The sequence below is a fragment of the Acipenser ruthenus genome, chromosome 49 (genome assembly GCF_902713425.1).
Source record: "Acipenser ruthenus chromosome 49, fAciRut3.2 maternal haplotype, whole genome shotgun sequence".
In the NCBI taxonomy this organism is placed as follows: domain Eukaryota; kingdom Metazoa; phylum Chordata; class Actinopteri; order Acipenseriformes; family Acipenseridae; genus Acipenser; species Acipenser ruthenus.
In genome coordinates this window covers 3,027,067-3,044,454 of record NC_081237.1, presented here as the reverse complement: position 1 = coordinate 3,044,454, position 17,388 = coordinate 3,027,067, and the positions used below count along the sequence as shown (strand labels likewise).

Below are 17,388 nucleotides of genomic sequence, written 5' to 3'. Positions count from 1 at the left end.
GTCAGATAGATTTAATATTGGAGTAATAAAACTCAGAAGCTCTCGGAATGACTGCACCATACAATAGTAAGGGAATTGCAAAAAAAAAACACAAAAATGGGGACACAGCGGCTTTAAAAGTTGATGAAAAGTATGGCTCCTCTTTCCTACACATTCCCTCATTCAGAGGTGGACGGCAGAAACAGAAAGCTATGTGTTAATAAAACATTTCTCCAAGCGCAGGTGGCATAAAAGCAGCAGACAGGCGATAAGTAAACGGCAGTCAGGCAGAGGACAGGAATCAAGAATGCACAGTCCCCCTGGGAAACAAGTCCCCTCTCCCGCCCAGAGCATTAAAAACACACACACACACAAATAAAATAAAATAAATAAATAAAACCGAGACGGAAATGATCTTTGTATTATGAATTCTCTCTTGGGAGGGGGTCCTCAGATGAATGAATGTTTCCAACTAGAAAGGAGCAGCTGAAATCAACAGCTGTAAAAACAGGAGATGTGCCTCAGGCTTCACCTGAGTGAATCGCTGAGATCCTGACGCACAGTAAACAGTGCAGTGTGGACGGGCATGAAGGACACACAGACAGACTGGCTGTCAGGTGGGACAGAGCCGAGGACTGGGAACCAGGACAACAGGCTCATGCACTACTATGTGTACTACACTGCACTCAAAATCCTCTCAATAAATCAGCACACACTTCACAACGACTTTGTGATCACGTGACATGCGATTAGTCGGCTACCAGTTTCTGAGGCTGACTGTCAAATATTTATTTTATATGCTACCCCCAGCGGAAACAAATTTTACTTAAAGCATTGGCTCCATTACTTTTTTAAAGAAGATAAATAAATAAATAAATGCCTGGGTCTGAATCCACACTGTACCAATTCTATTTATGTAGTTCCATTTTATTTAGTGGTTCTGGGGCTCATTGCACCAATATTAAGTAAAATCTGCCTTCATCTGGCATAAGAACACAAGACTATCTGTCCTCGTCCGGTTCCTAGCAGCTGGTTGATCCTCCAGCTTGGCTGGAGAATCCTAAGTGCTGGACTAAGTGCCTTCCTCATTCAAATAATGAGACCTTTCAAATCTGACAGCCACACCAACTGCCTCGCATGCTGTTTTTGAAACTCAGAAGTTAAAAGCATCCTTATGCCATTAATTCTGAGGAAAAAAAGGGTATTACTAAATAAATAAACCAATACAGATCGGTCTTATATTCCGTATCAAAAGTTTATACTGCTATACACTTTGAGATACTAGACAGAAAACGTAGAAATATGCAGACACCAACAGCCATTTCTGTTGCCAAGTAAGCAATATCCTTTTTTTCAAATCTAATAGGAGAAAGCTGTTGCTTGGGTAACTCTTGAGAGCTAATTGATAGTAAAGCTACACAAGAGAATTCCTGCTCACACGGCAATCTGTCAAGCACAGCCCAGGAGCTTTAAGGAAACAAAGGAACATATTATTAAGAAGAGCGGAACAGTCTAAGGAGGGTGATTCATTTGGGTGCAGAATGACTGGTGACAGACTGGCTCCACTTTAACTGAAGCAGCCTCGCGAACAAACAAGCAATGGTGCATTCTCTCCCCCTGCCAGTCTCCCTTGCACCCCCCCTGCCTCTCTGTACACTGCATTCCCTGTAGACATGTGTGACAGAAATACAGTGATTCTTGGTGGTAAATCTCCCTCCTGACCTGTGAGGGCGCTAAGCAGCGAGAACAGAGTTCTTTGGACTGGCTGGTCTGACAGTTCTTTCTCAGGGTCGGGAAGTCGGACAGTCTGGATGAAGGCGAGACTCCGTTGCAAGAACGCATTGACCTGGAAGAGAAACGATGTGGCAGCCGCAGATTGGAGCAGTGGTTGCACTCGTTTACCAAGGGGTCAATGTGTGACAGCATAAAAGGGGACAGAGAATCGCAATCCGTTCCTTCGTTTGGTTTGAATTGTTAAACTGCAAGGACCTGTGAGAGACCCAGTGATAAAAGTACTGGGAGTGTTTTGTTTTGCTTGTCTATAATTGTTTGTAATTATTGGACGGCTATCATGTTCCATGGGCCAGCACAAAACCCGGAACAGCACTTCACTTGTCACAAATAAACCTGTATTACCCACCACGAGCACTACAGCACGCACCCAGGACTGGTGACCGTGTTTTGTATATTGTGTGTTTATTATTTGGGACTGTGACCTAAAAAAAGTACAGAAGGGCTCCCGAGTGGCGCATCTAGTAAAGGCGCTCCACGTGGAGTGCAGGAGATTGCAGGCTTGAATCCAGGCTTTGTCACTGCCGACCATGATCGGGAGCACTATAGGTCTGATGGCTTCACTGTGGATCCGCTGGCTCGGCAGGGACACGTTTCAGAGGACGCCTGTATCAGACGCCGTTTCCTGAGTTGCCGGGGGGTTGCAGCGATGAACCACGATTAATAATCACACAATTGGCAATTCTAAATTGGGGAGAAAAATGGGCTAAAAAACATTGGATACAACTATATTAAACAAAGCAGTATAAAGGAACTTTTACATTACATCTTTACAGGGCTGACCCTTTTTCATATTTAATCTTACCTATCATTAACTTTCACTGGACACTGGAATGGAACTTATTGGAGAGAATCATTCAATACAGCTGTGTACGAACGGTAAAGTTAAACCATCCACAGGCAAAATTATTTGGAAATTAAACAGTTAATACTTACAAGACAACACCAGGAATATTAAGACAATAACTCAAAACTGTACCGTCAAGAAACGTAATGTTATATGACCTCATGTAGCCACATGAGGTTAATGTCAAGGACACCAATACATTTAGCATGCAGGGTTTATTTCTTGTACAATACCCACAATTAAACCCAGAAAATCACAGAATACAGTTGTGTACCGAGCAAGAAAAGAAATGGGAAATCATAGAATACAGCAGAGTACCAAATATTAAAAACTTGATCCCAATATGGCAGCCATCATAAGTCACTGGTCGAAGGGAATGGTCCTGTACATTTTCTTATAAGATGTTATCTCTCCTCATGGGTTGCTGAAACACCCTGTCATTCTGCATTGGTACTGAATCGGGCACAGCCCAGCAGGGTGGTTATTTTGTTTGAGTCACTGTACTCTGAAATAGCACTGCTTACACCCCCTCACCAGATCAATTTCCTCTCCAAAATCTGATTTCTCAGGGCTAGATTTAGACAGCCTTTTTCAGCACGTTAATCGTTTAATTAGCTCCGAGCGAGAATGAGAAAGCTTGCTATATCACCCTCTCGAAATGCCTTCTTGATTGCTCGGCACGCTCAGTGTTGTGCCCATGAATCAGGCATGAGGAATGGCACCCCACGACCTGACCCCAGGGTAAAAGGCTTGCATTACATCCACACATCAAGCGGCTGTTTCCAGACAAGCACAGATCAAGAGTGTGGGGGCTGGATGTGAATCGCAGTGCCTGTCGCTGCTGGATGCGTCTGATTCACTGAAACGCACAGCAGTCAATCGGCAGGCATGAATCACTACCTTCTACACAGCAGACATGAATCACTACCTTCTACACATCAGCCTAGCACTTTCTTTCTCTTAAACCCATTATACACTGCAGTCCATTATTTCCTTTATTTCTCTAACCACTGAGCTACTCAAACCCATCACCTTCCACACTGCAGCCCAGCACTTTCGTTCTCTTAAAGGGTACATACGGACCTTTTTATTTTATTGCGTTACATGTTCCCATGTGTTGCTACAACTGTTTACGTAAGGTGTGTGTATTGCTTTAATTTTTTTTTAACATTTTGACCACGTTTTTAAACTTTTAAATTGCATTCCCTGCCTGCCTGCATGTAACCGCATGGACCTCTCAGAACTACATTTCCCATCATCCTCCTGCTCACATATGTAACAGATTGACTTACCAGTGAGCAGGAGGATGATGGGAAATGTAGTTCTGAGAGGTCCATGCAGGTACATGTGAAGCCATCTTGAGGCAGGGAATGAAATTTAAATGTTTAAAAAAGTGGTCAAAATGTAAATAAATAAATAAAAACAATACATACACACACCTTACATAAACAGCTGTAGCAACACATGGGAACATGTGACACAATAAAATAAAAAGGTCCTCATGTACCCTTTAAGGCTAAGCTACTCAAACCCACTAGCCCAACACTTTCTCTAACCACTGCCAGCCACACGTTTAGGACAATGCTTCACCCCCACCCTAAAAAGACGCCTAATTCTGGCTCAGGGGACCATTAATTAATGATAATAAAACAAATGGATTGCCTTTGCAGTTCAGTTTTTTAGATTTCACCCATTTCCTTTTATGTGTTAACCTCTTTTGCTTCCATTTCCCCTCTCAGAGACAAACTGCACGCGCACGGGCACACACATACACTAAAGTGCATTAATAAAATGCATTTTACAGCCTTTTAAAAATTATTGATTTTATGACTTGGTTAAAAAGAATTTATCAAAGCGCTCAGCAATTCTGCATTAGCTGGCTTCCTCCTTTAATTTCAGAGAGATTTATTGTTTTGGGTGGACATTAGACAAATGTAATATTCCTTACCATTAGAGGCACTGTGTGACTAACGATCTGAAGCATGGCAACCAGGAGGAAACAGATTTGTTTTTTCAACTCCCCAGATCTCTAACGTGTCCCTGAATGCCACACGGACTGAAGACAACCATATGCTGCAATATGAGGAACATTTATTCTCCTGTAAGAAGAAAACAATGACTTTGTTGTTTCATCACTCCGGGCAATAAGCAGATTTTATAAGCATGAATGGAAGCCGGTAAAGTTTAGAACAGAAGGCAGGATGTAGGGATGTTAGATTCGGTTTAATTTCTTTACAAACATGTAAACTATAACGTACTGGGAATGTTTGTAACCAATCAAATAAACCCATCCTGAGAAGCACCCCAGGCTCTCCCTGTTTTATGATGCACCCCAACAGTAATATGTACAACATGTCTGTGACTATGCAAAACACTTTCAATAAGGGTTACATAAATAATCTTCAGCTGACCCATGGGCAGTGTGGGACATACATTTCAGACACTAAAGATGTGGGTGACCAACCGTATAAATCAAGGAGTGGCTTTGTACCTGGGCATAGTGTGTCAACCAATTAGGACTGGAATTCAGATGGACGTACTCAGACAAACTTTCATCCACACTGGCATGGTATCAAAATAGCTGATGTTTGAGGACTTGTGTACAGATCTTTTCCATGTGTGCTTCTATCAGACCCTTATTAATACACTACAACAGAAGCAATCTTCCTCCTTGATTGTAACTCTGCTTGCATGGTGTCGCACCTACATGTATTGGTGTTGGACGCACACGTCTGAAATTGCTCAGTACAAAATGTTAAAATATAACTTAACAGAATAAATAAATACAATGTTAACAGAATTACTTACAAGAGCTTACCTTTCAGTAAACCACAATGCAGTTCAAAATCACAATGAGAAAATAATTACAATATATCTCTGGATACATGGCAATTATCAAATAGTTGCACTCAGTGTTGTGTATGAGTCAAACAATAAAGAAGCCATATTTTCTTAAAGCACAGATAATTACCTTCAGAATGACACCCCATGTGTACCATCAGGATCATTCTGAAATTGACTGTAAAGTTGCCTAAGTAGTGGAACTGCCCCTGTATAAACTGCAACTACTGCTGACCTGTCATTGCATTGAAATGGTTTCATTTAAAGATCCTAAATTTTTAATACTTGGAAAATGTTTAAAGTCCAACCTATTAACATCAGAACTGGGAAGCACTTTTTTTCACAGATATAAATGCATGGAAACGGGTGTAGTATCTAACACTAGGAACATTAAGAAACAATTAGATTCTGTCCTATTAAATTAGAGCTCCCAGGTAGAGGCATATGGTGCAATAAAAAGGCCAGCCACTTGCAGTACAAAAAAAAAACCTACAGTATAAAACTGGACAGGTAGAATCTTCCATAACTTCAAATGCTTATAAATTCTGCTGTAAAACTAAGCCAAGCTAGGTCACGTCGACACTGATGAAGGCATTAGCTAAATCATCTGTGTGCAAGGTTCAGATATTTCAGTTCTGTGTCTGCATTTAAATGCATCTGCAAGCATTTTCTTTATAGTATCACTCAATCCTATGGCTGAAATGATGTGGGTAACATGAACAGCAGGTTGCACTGACCTACATCAGTGTATTTACATGTATAAAGGGAAGTATGAAATACAGATGGACAGGCAGCCTCTTCAGATTCTGATAGTCTTAATACAGCCTTTTAGTATTTTAAAATGTCTTGATTACACCTTGTTAAGGGTTTCTCTAGAAAGAAAAACTTCATCTGTATCCCTGTTCCCAGAATACAATTATTACAACATACACAATAATGCTGTTCTAACCTTACAGTAATGCAACATGACAAATATTACAATACAAAATGTGACAGATCTATATACCAACACTAATTAAATATTAAATAAAAAATATATCAACTTTTTCATGATACTGACAGCTCAGCATCCACAATTTTAAAAACTCAACTGTAAGATTTGATAATACTAAAAAGAAAATGAGTTGAATGGAACCCTTTTATAGTTTGTGAGTTCTTGTACAATCTGCAGCCAGCCCTATCTGTGCTGTGTAAGCCTGGAGCATGCAAAATCGAGCCAATCCCTATGGGCCAGATCAACAGAGCACGCTGTTCACAGACAGAGTCACGCTGCAGAGAGACAGAGAGAGAGAGGGACTAGGAGCAGCAAACTGTACCCTGAGGTCAAATGTCTTCCTCGCTCCTTTCTCTTTCTTTGTACTTCAAAAGGAGCCAGGCTGTCCCACAGCAGCCCGACACAAGAGCAATTTCAGGTTTATCTGGGCTTCTTGAAATGCAATTAAAAACACAAGCTCATCCCCGGGCTTCAGTTAGAGCCTGCTCACTCAAAAGACAACTAGACTTCCTCACGCATCTCTACACAATCAAACACAATTATACCAGGCAAAGTCACAAACTGGTCTTTGGTGCAGGATAGGTGAAGCAGTTATGGCTCAAGTTATAGGATGAGACGTGTGGAGTAGTGGTCAGGGCTCTGGACTCTTGACCGGAGGGTCGTGGGTTCAAGCCCCAGTGGGGGACACTGCTGTTGTACCCTTGAGCAAGGTACATTACCTAGATTGCTCCAGTAAAAACCCAACTGTATAAATGGGTAATTGTATGTAAAAATAATGTGATTACTGTATAATGTGAAATAATGTGATATCTTGTAACAATTGTAAGTCGCCCTGGATAAGGGCGTCTGCTAAGAAATAAATAATAATAATAATAAAAGACGTAAAACCAAAGTCCTATTGTAAGTGACTCTGCAGCAGCAGTTGTGATGCATAGTTCACCCCCTAGTATCTGTAAGTCGCTTTGGATAAAGGCTTCTGCTAAATGTGTAAATAATAATTAACACCTTTTAATTGTGGATATGTCAGTAGTTCCACTCTCACACTGTTTCTTTTCACTTGTGGCTACTTAAAATATCATTTTAGCCAAACCACTGTTCACTGCCATAACAGAGTTAAAGTAATGTTCTGATGACCAGTTAATTCACGTAACACCCCCTTTATGAACAAATCGCTTCTATACAGGAAGAGACAGACACAAAACAAGCTTTAAATGTCTGTCAGAAACATGATTATCAATAACGCTGCTTGCTTTCTCAATGTCTTGGTACCCTGAAGAGACAATAGCACGCTCCGATATCAGCAAATTATTTTAAGGAGCCCTCTTACAAGTGCAGAGGTAGCCCAAATGTAATCCACTTAGTGCTGGGCCAAATATCATAATGACATGTATTCGAAGGCAATATAGTTTAATATTGTGTTACATATAGTGACTTTGGTTACATTTTGCAAATTAACTAATATTTGAATACTGAATTTTGAATTCACAACAAAGTATTTTAGTACCATACCTTGTCTGCCACAGCTGTGAACATAAAACTAGAGTTATCAGTATGATGACAAAGCAAATCACCAAGATCCACAGCCGGCTATGCAGAAACAGAAGTTGAAGAATCAGATAAAAGACAAGTGCCTCCATATACTATCACATTCTCTCTACCCAGAATACATAAGCCAAAAAAAAATATATAGGGCATTTCAAAAAAATAGTTCAACCAAACTTTCATGGATTAGCTTTTTTCTGCCAATTGTATTCCTAGTTTGGAAGATAAACTCAGTGAAATACTTCTGCAGTGGTGACAATGAATGACTGGCTATCACACAGGGTGTCGCATCAGTCTTGGCAGCCACCACTGCAGTATCCAATTTTTCTATTCAATTACATTTTCAAATTTCTTTTGATTTTTTTACAGGGCTTTATCCTGCACACTAAACCTTTCCTTGTTGGGTTCATTCCATAGAAAAGCAAAAATCATAACCAAGAAATCGTACAGAATAATATAAAGTGTGACTTACCTACAGACGTAAACCTGCCTCCACTACAGCTTCAACTTACAGTGATCCATCCCCAAAGTCAAGCTGAGCTATTGTGAACTTTCCTGCTGTACTGCAGCCATGGGCTTTCAAAGCAATGTGGAGGTGTCTTGCTGGCCCACAAACACACAGACCGACACACAAACAGACAGACAGACCCACCTTGACAGTCTGGTCCAGGGAGGCAGTGGCTACACGAGCCTGGGGTCCCATTAGGCCACAGTGGATGTCTGTGATGGGGAGGGAGTGCCGGGCCCAGACATGCCGGGGCTCTGGAGTCTGAGAGGGGTCTGCCTGCAGCACACTGAGAGAGAGAGAGAGAGAGAGAGAGGGGGGCGGGGGTCAGTGAGTCCGAGAAGGGTCTCCTGCAGCACAGAGAGAGAGACAGAGAGAGAGAGACAGAGAGAGAGAGAGAGAGAGAGAGAGACAGAGAGAGAGAGAGGGGACCAGAGGTCTGAGAAGGGTCACCTGCAGCACAGACAAAACAGGGCAGTGAGAAGCAGAAAGGAATAGAGAGAGGGTAGAGACCCTTCAATACAAGTACGGAGAGGGGACAGTGAGAGGGGGCAGTGAGAGTGAGGGGGCAGTGAGAGTGAAGGGGCAGTGAGAGTGAGGGGACAGTGAGAGGGAGCAGTGAGAGTGAAGGGGCAGTGAGAGTGAGGGAGCAGTGAGAGTTAAGTGGTCAAAAGAGAGGAAGTAGGAAAGGGTGCAGGTCTAATTCAGAACAGCACCACTCGTGCATGCACAATATTCTTTTTTTTTTTTGTAAAGGCTGTTACAGTTTTGATATTTTTTTCATTAACGCTGAAAACTGATGAAAACCCGAAGAGTGAATCACAGAGATAACAGAACCCAGACTGGAGCCTCGGTACGAACAGGAAACCGAGGACCTGAGAGAACGCACAGCAACCTCACACTTTGGTGCTCAAACACATTTGAGGGAGAATTGTGAGAGCTGTGTGAGAGAATGAGATGGGTGAGAGAATGAGACCAGAGAGCATGAGGGAGATGCACAGGGAGGATAGAAACCCACCAGGACACACAGTTAATTAGAAGACTTCATGTGCAAAGGACAGAGTATGACCTACTGGTTACAGCTGAGGGCCTGAGGAGGGAAGGCAGTGTGGCCTAGTGGTTAGAGCTGAGGGACTAGGAGGGAGGCAGAGTGGTCTAATAGCTAGAGCTGAAGGAGGAAGCGTGGTTTAGTGGTAAGAGCGGAGGGCCAGGGGAGGCAGGCAGTGTGGTCTAGTGGCTAGAGAGAAGGGATTTGGAGGCAGGCAGTGTGGTCTAGTGGTTAGAGCTGAGGGACTAGGAGGGAGGCAGAGTGGTCTAATAGCTAGAGCTGAAGGAGGCAGTGTGGTTTAGTGGTTAGAGCGGAGGGCCAGGGAAGGCAGGCAGTGTGGTCTAGAGGCTAGAGAGAAGGGATTTGGAGGCAGGCAGTGTGGTCTAGTGGTTAGAGCAGAGGGACTAGGAAGTCAGCTCAAAATAAATACATTTTCATAACAGTTCATCTAATGTTGGAATATTTTCTTCATTTTATTATTGCATTTTTTTTATTGGGACTGGAACCTAATAAATAAATACAAATCCTTTCCTGATCAGCTCTCATTTGATTCCAGGCGTATCCAGGCAATCACATTAGTAACAAACTCATTCATGTATACCCCCTGCTCCCCCACCCCCTCCCCTTTGTTTTCATTACCATCAAATTCCAATTTGTGGTCCAGGGAGGTTTGACAGAGCAATGATATTAAGCCCTGCTTTTCCCCTCAAATCCACTTTATCCTCTTTGGGTTAATTACTGATGAGCTAAGGCCACTGGTTTATTCAACAGCTAGACACAGAGAGAGGTGACTAAGAATATTAAGTAAACCTTCACTTGTATATTCAAACTAGATTCTGCACATCATTCTTTGTAAGCAGTATTCAGTAACAGTGCACTTTCAAATGTACATTTTATACAATTAAAGCGCTACAGAACCCCTGGCACAGTGCTGACAACAAACACATTGCTTTACCTTTGTTGTGTCCCTATCACTGCAATATATTTTTAACTGACTGTTTTGATATTTTTATTCATCATACATCATGGGAAGGCACATCAAGTTTTAGCGAGCGAGTGAGAGAGAGAGAGACACAGACAGACAGAGAGAATTTCTCTGCTAAGCATCGCAGTGTCTCCAGATAGTGCCCCAATGCAGTTCCCACAATACAGCACTCATTTCAATCAGGGCACCAGCATTGTCAGAAAAGGGAGCGTGAACTTGTCAAAATGTTCCCATGGTAAAAGTTCCAGAATAAAAGTTGGAATTCCCTGCATGACTTACACATATGCGAATAAATAAAAATATCAAAAAAAAAAATCATCTAATTAAATGTGGTTTATTAAGTAGTACCATTTGGCAAATGCTAATAAGCTTGTGACCTTATAATCTTTATTTTTTTCTTGTCAAATCTCATTAAACTGTTGGACAAGCTCCAGGGAGGTTTGTTTTATTTCATTCCCATGAAGCTGGAGGGATAAGAGGTGGCTGGCTGGCTGGCTGGCAGGCGGGGCGCCATCGCTGGGTTTAATTAGGAATGGAAGAGGGGGCTAGGGTCACAGTGAGCTAATTTATTAGCATCACGATACACAGGTCATGACTCGAGATGCATCACGATACACAGGTCATGACTCGAGATGCATCACGATACACAGGTCATGACTCGAGATGCATCACGATACACAGGTCATGACTCGAGATGCATCACGATACACAGGTCATGACTCGAGATGCATCACGATACACAGGTCATGACTCGAGATGCATCACGATACACAGGTCATGACTCAAGATGCATCACGATACACAGGTCATGACTCGAGATGCATCACGATACACAGGTCATGACTCAGCAGTGTGGAGTAGTGGTTAGGTCTCTGGACTCTTGACCGGAGGGTTGTGGGTTCAATCCCCAGTGGGGGACACTGCTGTTGTACCCTTGAGCAAGGTACTTTACCTAGATTGCTCCAGTAAAAATCCAACTGTATAAATGGGTAATTGTATGTGAAAATGTGATATATTGTAACAATTGTAAGTCGCCCTGGATAAGGGCGTCTGCTAAGAAATAAATAATAATAAAAAAAAATAATAATAATGACGACTCGAGATGCATCACGATACACAGGTCATGACTCGAGATGCATCACGATACACAGGTCATGACTCGAGATGCATCACGATACACAGGTCATGACTCGAGATGCATCACGATACACAGGTCATGACTCGAGATGCATCACGATACATGTTGCGGTCCTGATGGACTACTTGTATGCTGCATAATCAAATGATCATTTTATGATAGCCTATTTTGTTAAGAGAAAAATGAATTGAGCTAGGGAGAGTGTGTATTCATACAAACTATGAAACACACTTCAGTCAAGAACCATTTGGTGAACCTACAATGAACTATGTTGTGCTTTTGGTCTTATGATACAAGCGACACACACCTCTATTACTAAACAACACATCGTGTAAAGAAAGTATCCCGATTCATCGATGCACAATGAGCCGTTACGAGCTAATCCAACGGTCTCAAACACCACACAAAGTCTTTTTTGGTTGTTGTTTTTGTGTGAAAGGAAGAACCATCCTGTTCCAGTTACAACCGTACATTAAAGACACTGCTTGCACAGCCCTGATCTGCTCTGGGGTTTATTCAAGACATTGAGCCCCTTTACTGTGGTGCAGGCAGGTGTGTCAGACGCAGGCCTCTCAATGCAATGCTGTCTATACGCTACCCCACCTCAAGGTTCATTTGCCTCTTATTCATCTACAGTTTCTCACCCCAGCTTGCAGCAGTCTTCATGTAACATTGCAATCAAATCCTGTCTAACTTTGGGAAAGCAACAGGAAGCTAAGAGATTGCAGTGAAGCAGATAGAAATGGGCGATTCTCAGATTATGTGCTTTCATCCGTTTTTTCAGAATGCATGTTGGCTGTATGGCATGCTTACCGTTTACAGGCAAACAGATATTTAATACAGTTTACATACACATGCAGTATTGGGTAAGCTATTGCAACACGTCAAGATGTGTCATGTAGATCCTTTATACTTGCATGAAAACTGAGAATTTCAGTTTGAGGTCAGTAATCAGCGATATAGAAACAAGAGGCACTCATGTGAAAATGTTAGACCACTTTGTGCTTTAATTAGGCATTCTAAAATGCCTAATTACAGTCTCATGCATTTTATCATTTATCATCTGTTCCTTTTCTCTTACTATTTTAAATGAATTGCAGGTGTGGCCTATTAAAGTCATCAGTTAAATTAGACAATCACTAATTTGCCTATTTTTGACCATTTTCCATGATTTTCAGTTCCAGTGGTTTGATTTCGTATGCACAACAAATCAAAACAGAAGCAATGGGGTGTTCTCATAAATTTGCACACTACTGTACGCACTCAGCAATTTGATAGTCAATCAATAACTGGCATTATTCTAAAAATAAATGAACAACAACAAATGAAGTAAAGTCACATCCCCTCCGCACACGTGTCAGTAGAGTTTTGTGAATACAGAGCGGACCGCTTGTTCATTTGTCTCGAAGCTTGTTAAGGATCTTCTTTCCCCTGCGGGTGATGAAATCCTCTGTGAAGGGGACAGAGTGGAGGTGCCACACATACATGTTTGCCTAGAGCTTGAGAACCACTTATCCAGTTGTCATGAAATTTGGCAGAACGATTAGTTTAAGTTATTGAAAATACCAGATTCTAGGGTTTCTGTAGCTCTGTTTATCCAGCCATCTGTATGTCACACTTACATTATTGTGGAGAATTGCTGATCGAACTGTGGTTAAATATTCCACTGCTAATCTTTCTTCTATAATAACAATAATAATAATAATAACTTTAATTTATTATAGCGCCATTCACACCTAGGTGTCTCAAGGCGCTGTACAAAACAATCATTAAAAGAATTCTACAAATACAATGGAAAATATCCGACCGTCACATAACCGCCCTGATCAATTAACCGCCTTGCTAAATAAGTAAATAAATACATATTAAAAAGTAGGCTACGGCATTGGCAGCAAATGCAGCTTCTGCGATGGAAACAGAAAGAAAGCATTATAGCAATCAGCCTTTTGGTGCGTTCCCCTTTAAGAGAGGCGGGCTGTGTGCGTGTGTCAGTCAGCTGCGTGTTGCAGTGACGTTTCAACACACCAGTCGAGAAAGCTTTTTTTCTGTGTTTATATGATGGAGCGCACGCTTGCAGATATTGGCAGCGTGTTGTTGTAGCTTTAAAATGCATTTCAATTAAACAAAGCCAGCTTCATAAACACAACGCTTACCGGCCGTTTGTTTAAAATAGCCAAAGCAATATTCAAACTGAGCTGCTTATCGGCTGTTGGCAACGTCAAGAAAGAGCGTAAAGTACCGTGACAGAGATATTAAGAAAGCAGAACCAGGGAGGCAGGGACTGCTAGAGTTAAGAAAGAAGCCATCAGTTGCAGGTTACTGTACGTTTACCGTTTGTTTTGTATTTTTTTTTTTTAAAGCTTTGTGTGGAGATGGCTTATAGCAAACCGCATAGCAACACTGTGAGTTTGTAGCCTAATTAATCTCGTTTACGTTTGCTTACTTTTAAAGCAAAAAATGTCCCCATGTGTAAATATATTATAAAATACATTGCATACTGCAGAAAGAGTTTAAGAAAATACAGTGGAGAATAAGTGCGTCTTAAGGGTTTTTTAAATTTGGCTACTGTTGTGGATTCTCTAATAAACGAGTTCCAAAGAAAAGGAGCAACACAACTAAAACTACACTCCCTCCAAGCGTAACATGTTTTGGAAGCATGCATTTTAACAGTCCAGAGTCAGAGGATCTCAGCTGCCTCCCAGGGATGGAAGGGCTAAGATGGTCCATTATATAACTAGGACCCTGACCGTTCAAAGCCTTGTAGGTCAACAGCAATATTTTAAAGGAAACACAGGACTGGATAGGAAGCCAATGCAAACGCTTAAGGACCAGAGTAATGTGTTCTGTCCGCTTGGTACCGGTAAGAACCCTTGCTGCTGCATTTTGCACCGTCTGCATTCGATGTAAAGAGCGAGGTGTTGCTCTATGTCATGGTCACCAACATTTTCATCAGATGAAATGACAAGTTGTGGCAGGGGGTGTATAACGGATCATAAGCCTGGGGTAAATGAAGCCTGTTTGTCTTTATATGTGAAGGCATCTATCCATCTGGATGTCAACCCAGGTCATGGTGATCAACTTCTGAATTTATCAAGGCTTCTCCCAGGCGATTCAGCAAGCCTCAGGCATATCTTTCCCCACTCTTCTCAAAGGATCAGCTCTGCTCCACTGGGTTGAGAACTGAAGATGGATTATAGACCAAGAGCCTTGATATTTCCACTCCACTGTTAAACATGTAATCAAACATGTATGCTGCTCAGGGGAATTACATTGCAATTAAAGCTGTGAACTTTATGGGTAAATAGAGGACGTGTATGTTTGCGCTTATCGGTTTATTTATTTTTCAGACAGGTTTGGCACTTGTGGTTTCATCAAAGAATGAGTGAAAGGAAAATGAATATGGGCTTCAGCTGCTGAGCAGAAGGGAGAAGGACCAGAGAGGAGAGATAAGAGTTATCTACAGAGTCCTGCTGTAAGACACTCTGAAGCTTGGATGAATGGGGCTGTCAGCTAGATCACGATGCAGGCTTCAAAAAGTGGAACTGCAATGCATCCCTCAACCCACTAAAACTTTCAGTTTAACACTTCAAGAACCATGGCTTTAAAATAGGATTACTTACTGTTACTCCACTAGAAACAGCATCACTACCCCTCACCGCGCCCTCTTCAAAAAGAAGAGTTTAAAATCCTAGAAATATATCACTGGCTTTTAAATGAGTGCTAACTAAGGCTTTCACATTCATGTTCTTATCTCGTATTTGGACAGACAGATGTATGTCCGCCTCCACTATGTCCCCAGTGAAGTATGCAGGTACAGTAACATTCAATCCCTTTGTGGACAGGTTAATCCAGGTTTCCCCTGGATAAAGATGTTCCATAGTCCCCTGCCAGACAGCCAGAAAGCAGCGTGATCCAGGAGCTTAAATAATGAATGGCATGTTTGACCCTCGAGTCAGGCTCCATGCACTCCAGGGAGGCTTCCCAAAACAGGCAGGCAGAGCCCAGCCCGATTCTGTCAGACTGAACCTGCAAGTTTGGAATACAGATCCAACCAGACGAGGGCTGAAGAGGGCATGAAAAAGCATGGCACACTCAGGAACAAGGATGACAGCAAGACTATAGATATCAGTGAGCATGACACTCTGAGTGGTCAGAGAATGTGAACCTGTGCAGGCACATTCAGAGGGTCTTCATAAATTGAGAGTATTTCAGATCACAGCCAAATGCAATCTGAAACATCTATATGAGGCAAGGAGTGAAGATTGGTGCAACATTAAGATCAGTCAGTGTCGACTGAGACAACTGTATAATACCATCAAGTAGTTGTGCCGTGATTACAGATCTGAACAGCCAATACAGAACGACTTGGTGGGATTGATTTTCTTAATTATACACCAAGAGGTTTCCGCAAAGGTAAAAGTTGTAACAGCTGAAGTGCCACTGCACTTGTGCGGCGACTTGCTTATTAAAAAAAAAAAAAAAAAATACTGCAAAAGGGGACTGTTCTCTTTCGGAACACCATGATATTAAGAAGTGTCACTTTCAGGCCTCTCAATTGAAGCCCAGCTTAGTAAATGTCAAGGCTCTAGTGTGCTTAGGCTGCCACCTACTGCTGAAAACACATTATTATCTTTGAAACTATCTGCGGTCTACAATCCAACCAGGAACCAGACGTTACTTTGTATCTTTTACAAGTCCTATTTATAAATTAATAACACATTTGATTTGATTCTGCAGATATATGCAAAAATGCGACATAGAGATGGACAACGTACAGACAGACAGACAGGCACCCCTATATCCCCAGATTCTTAATAAATTATGCTAAACAATGTTACTACCAAGTTCCATGACAACCGGATATGGGTTTTCCAGATATATGCATGCAGATGGACAGACGGATGGAGGGACAGACACCCCAATATATCCCTTGAACTTGATATTCTGGAGAAGAACTCCCATTGGTAAACCTAGTCGGTGCGATTTATTCATGCTGTGATAAGTTGATCAGTTCAGAACAGGTTGAACAGGGGCCTGCTTGCTCAGATTCCTGGCTCCTGGTCATTTTAATCACAGATCTCAAGGGATGTTCTGAAAGCCAGGGCTAGGAGGTTTGTAACCCTGCACAGGCTGACTAAGGACAGCACTCGCCTTCATACCTGCAGATGCTCCACACCAGGGCCAGGTTGTCTTTGCCTCCTGAGATGAAGTGGCTGCTGTCATCAGTGAAGCGCAGGCAGGTCAGATCCTGGTAGTGTCTGTTGAGCACCGCCAGCAGGCTTCCAGTCGAGACCTGCACAAAGCACAGCACGGTCACTCACTGCAATCCATGTTTCAGTCCAGGCTTCCGCGATGTTCTCAATGCAAATATTCTATAACTATGTGTAATAATAATATGAACATGCATGTTTTCAGTTGCATTTGTAGGATTTTGACTCTGCACACTTGATTTTGAATATGAAAGTGTTTTCAGTGCATGGATTACTGTTGAATATTACCAGCCCCATGTTCAATTAGGACATTAGTTGCTGATTGGACCTAAACATCCACTATAATAATATTTGGCTGACATATCACAAAATGATTAAACTCAATAAAAAATTGTGATTTATAATATTAGCAGATGCTACTGGGGATCTCACACTCTGGTGCATGCTAAACATTAAAATAACAACACATTAATATACATATAAACAGATTCAATACTTTACAATGAAC

General features: G+C 41.8%; 1 protein-coding gene across 1 annotated transcript in view; it reads right to left on the bottom strand.

The window, feature by feature from the left end:
* LOC117401531 (WD repeat-containing protein 18) overlaps window positions 1-17,388 on the bottom strand; it is a 38,979-nt gene that overhangs the window by 18,780 nt on the left and 2,811 nt on the right. The window contains exons 3-4 of the mRNA XM_034002310.3: window positions 16,830-16,963; window positions 8,647-8,788 (exon numbers count right to left, since the gene is read on the bottom strand). Of these exons, the coding sequence (XP_033858201.1) occupies window positions 8,647-8,788; window positions 16,830-16,963 (276 nt within the window). The remainder of the gene's footprint in view (window positions 1-8,646; window positions 8,789-16,829; window positions 16,964-17,388) is intronic.